The sequence below is a fragment of the Cyprinodon variegatus genome, unplaced genomic scaffold (genome assembly GCF_000732505.1).
Source record: "Cyprinodon variegatus isolate N-32 unplaced genomic scaffold, C_variegatus-1.0 Scaffold522, whole genome shotgun sequence".
In the NCBI taxonomy this organism is placed as follows: domain Eukaryota; kingdom Metazoa; phylum Chordata; class Actinopteri; order Cyprinodontiformes; family Cyprinodontidae; genus Cyprinodon; species Cyprinodon variegatus.
The window spans coordinates 183,962-186,861 of NW_015150975.1; the positions used below are offsets into that span (position 1 = coordinate 183,962).

At 35.9% G+C, this 2,900-nt stretch overlaps 1 protein-coding gene across 1 annotated transcript in view; it reads right to left on the reverse strand.

The window, feature by feature from the left end:
• Window positions 1-1,505, reverse strand: part of LOC107095074 (ATP-dependent RNA helicase DDX19A-like) — a 12,839-nt gene extending 11,334 nt beyond the window's left edge. Inside the window, exons 1-4 of the mRNA XM_015391044.1 lie at window positions 1,364-1,505; window positions 1,180-1,231; window positions 910-1,102; window positions 737-829 (exon numbers count right to left, since the gene is read on the reverse strand). Coding sequence (XP_015246530.1) covers window positions 737-829; window positions 910-1,102; window positions 1,180-1,231; window positions 1,364-1,426 — 401 coding nt within the window. The 5' untranslated portion in view covers window positions 1,427-1,505. The remainder of the gene's footprint in view (window positions 1-736; window positions 830-909; window positions 1,103-1,179; window positions 1,232-1,363) is intronic.
• Between the last annotated feature and the right edge of the window lie 1,395 nt (window positions 1,506-2,900).

Consider the following 2,900-nt stretch of genomic DNA (forward strand, 5'->3'; position numbering starts at 1 on the left):
GATGATGAAATTCGTTGCCAACGCTTTTAAAAGTCGATTTTTATCGATTCGTTGTTGCAGCCCTAATGCTTATATATTTATTGAGCATTTATTTCTGTATTTATTTTTAAATATGGCAGAGTTAGTCCTCCATAATCTGGACTGTAAAAAAAATGACCTAAAAATATATAACATTTTCTAAAAAATAACTGATTCTCCATGATCCGAACAGGAAAAAAAGATAATCTGTAAGAAGAATGAGAGTTTTTTAATCTTAAAATAAGATTATTACTTATTATGCACTGGAAATAAGATAACAGTTTTTTTTTTTTTCATATTTTAAATGTAAACCTTAGTTCAACTGCAAAATGTCATACATACCCCAAAATAAACTTAAACATGTTTTGGCATCCTAGGCTTTGCATTAAACTTCTATTTCTATATTCCTTGGAAAACTGCCATGCCTTACGGTTAGGATCAGGATAATAACAGTTTCTCACATATATTTAATCCATATGTTACAACAATTGAAAGATGCTTCACTGTCACTTTAAATAAAAACAGATTTTAAGACAGGATTTTTTGTTTTGTTTTTTAAACATAACTTTTCTAAATTTTGAGATAATATCATCTGATAAAAAGTACATTTACATCATTTTTTAAAGCAATTTTATTTGACATTTAAATATGAGTCCCCTATGACTTTAAAGGAATAAACTTTTCCAATGATTCTTCCTCCAATTTAGTTGTTACTTACGGTTCTGCGAGCATCATAGGCAAAGCATTTTCCTGGATCCTGGATGGTCTGTTGAATCCCATCGTGAAGACACCTTTCAACAGTTCAGGTTTCCTAACATAAAAACCAGTCAGGATGAGTTTGCACATTCAACAGCTGGAAAAAAATAAAAATGGCTACCATCCAGAACATACAGTCTGAGTTCCTCAAAGGTTTTGGCAGAGAACAGAGGGGACTTGGGGTCTGCCTGCTGGACCTCAACCTGGTTCCCGTTCTTCACCAGAGAGCAGCGGATCAGTTTATTAAGCAGAGACTGCTCCGCTTTGTTAACACGATCACCCGCCGCCTCATTTTCTTCATCCTGGCTCCAATTTGGCTCTAGGTTAGCTGCAGGGTCAAACACCACAGACACAATTAAAGCGGTTCAAATTCAAAATAAGAACAAAAAGGATTGAAAGAAATACCATTAACGTCCTCCTTCAATTGATGAAGTGTTGATGTGATATGTTTGGGAAACTGAAACAGTCAAAAAACAACAAAAGGAAATCAGTTCCAACACGCATGGTTAGCTTCAGCTAACAGCATATGCTAATGAGCTAACGAGCAATCAACAGGTGTTTCTGACCGACAGATATTAAAAAAACCAACCAAACGGGACGGAGTTGTGGTCTCCTGAACATCGACTGCTAACGCCCAAGAATCTTCTGCCATTCTCTTGAAATATATTTATAATCCAGTAAAAAACGAACTGATTTTTGCCGCCAGCGTCCTTTAGACCGGAGCGGACCGTTACTGCTTAAATTCTGTTGTTGCCTTTACAAGTGCAGCCTATGTAGTAATTTCAAGTTTCTATCAAAATCCGCATTTAATTACTCAAATATTGATTTTAAATTCAGTTTCACTTATGCAATCATAAGGTGTTTTTGTGAGTTAAAAGAGATTTTTAAAGAACTATATATATAAACCCTTTTTGTGCAACATTTATTTTCATTCTTTGATTTTTTTTTCTAAATAATTCTCTAATATTTTACTGGGTGACTTAAATCACATAAGATTTGAAAATGAGTTTTAGTTATTTACCACATATACCGAAATCATTATCTTTTTTAAGATTATATTTTAAAGGCCCGACACTTTTGTCCAGACTGATATTTTCTTACTTTATTGGGATACATGAAGGCATCACAAAGTTTCGCTCAGTGCATTATTTGGGCGGGAAGTTGCACGCCGCCACAGTCTCCCCCTTGTGGTGGCGGGAGCACATAAATGGAATGAACAGGGGGGCAAACAGAAAAAGAAATGATTATAAATGACTATAGATTAGAAATGATTATATATTTTTAAAATATAAAAAGAAATTCCAGCACTGTTAGCCTATACATTGTTTTGTGTTCTCCCTCCTTTATATATATATATAAAACTGTAACTGGAGCGTGTAACAAAAGCAATTTCCCTCTGGAATTATTAAAGTATTTCTGATTCTGATTCTCATTTTTAAGCAGTAAACAGTGAAACAAAGCAGGAATATATTCACCAAAAGCCCCATCCTGCATCACATCATGTCTCCCTGTCTGTCACCGGCAGTTTGCTAAATAAGAACCATGTGCGCGTAATTTTACTTAAAGATAATGAATGAAAGAAATCAATGCATCTTTATAGCAGTTTAAAAGCTTACATACATTTTATTTGTGTGTGGTGCAATATCACTGTCTTTCATGGGGCCCCATCCCTGTGTTTATAGATAGTGGAGACCTGCCTGTTTTTCAGTGTAGTCCTGTTTCTCTGATTGTGACTGGCTGGATGTGCTCTCTTCATCCCCTGACATGGGAGTTGGCTCAGAGCTCGTCTGCCTGGCTGTGTGTTTCCTGGACCGGCTGCCTTTTTCAGTTGATTTTGGGGACCCTGCTACTGTCTCCTTGAACCCCCTAAAATAAGATAATTAGATAATATGCACGTGAAATAAGACAATGCAATTGTGTTTTCTTATTTTAAGTCTAAATTGTCTTGTTCCATTGGCAAAATGTCTCTTTTATCTCCTCAATCCAAGAACAAATACACTTATTTTAAGAAAAAATGACTCATCTAGATTTTGATTTTTTCCAGTGCTCTGCTTCTGTCTCCTTGAACCCCAGTCGGCCTCAGCAGATGGCCGCTCACACTGAGCCTGGTTCTGCTGGAGGTTTCT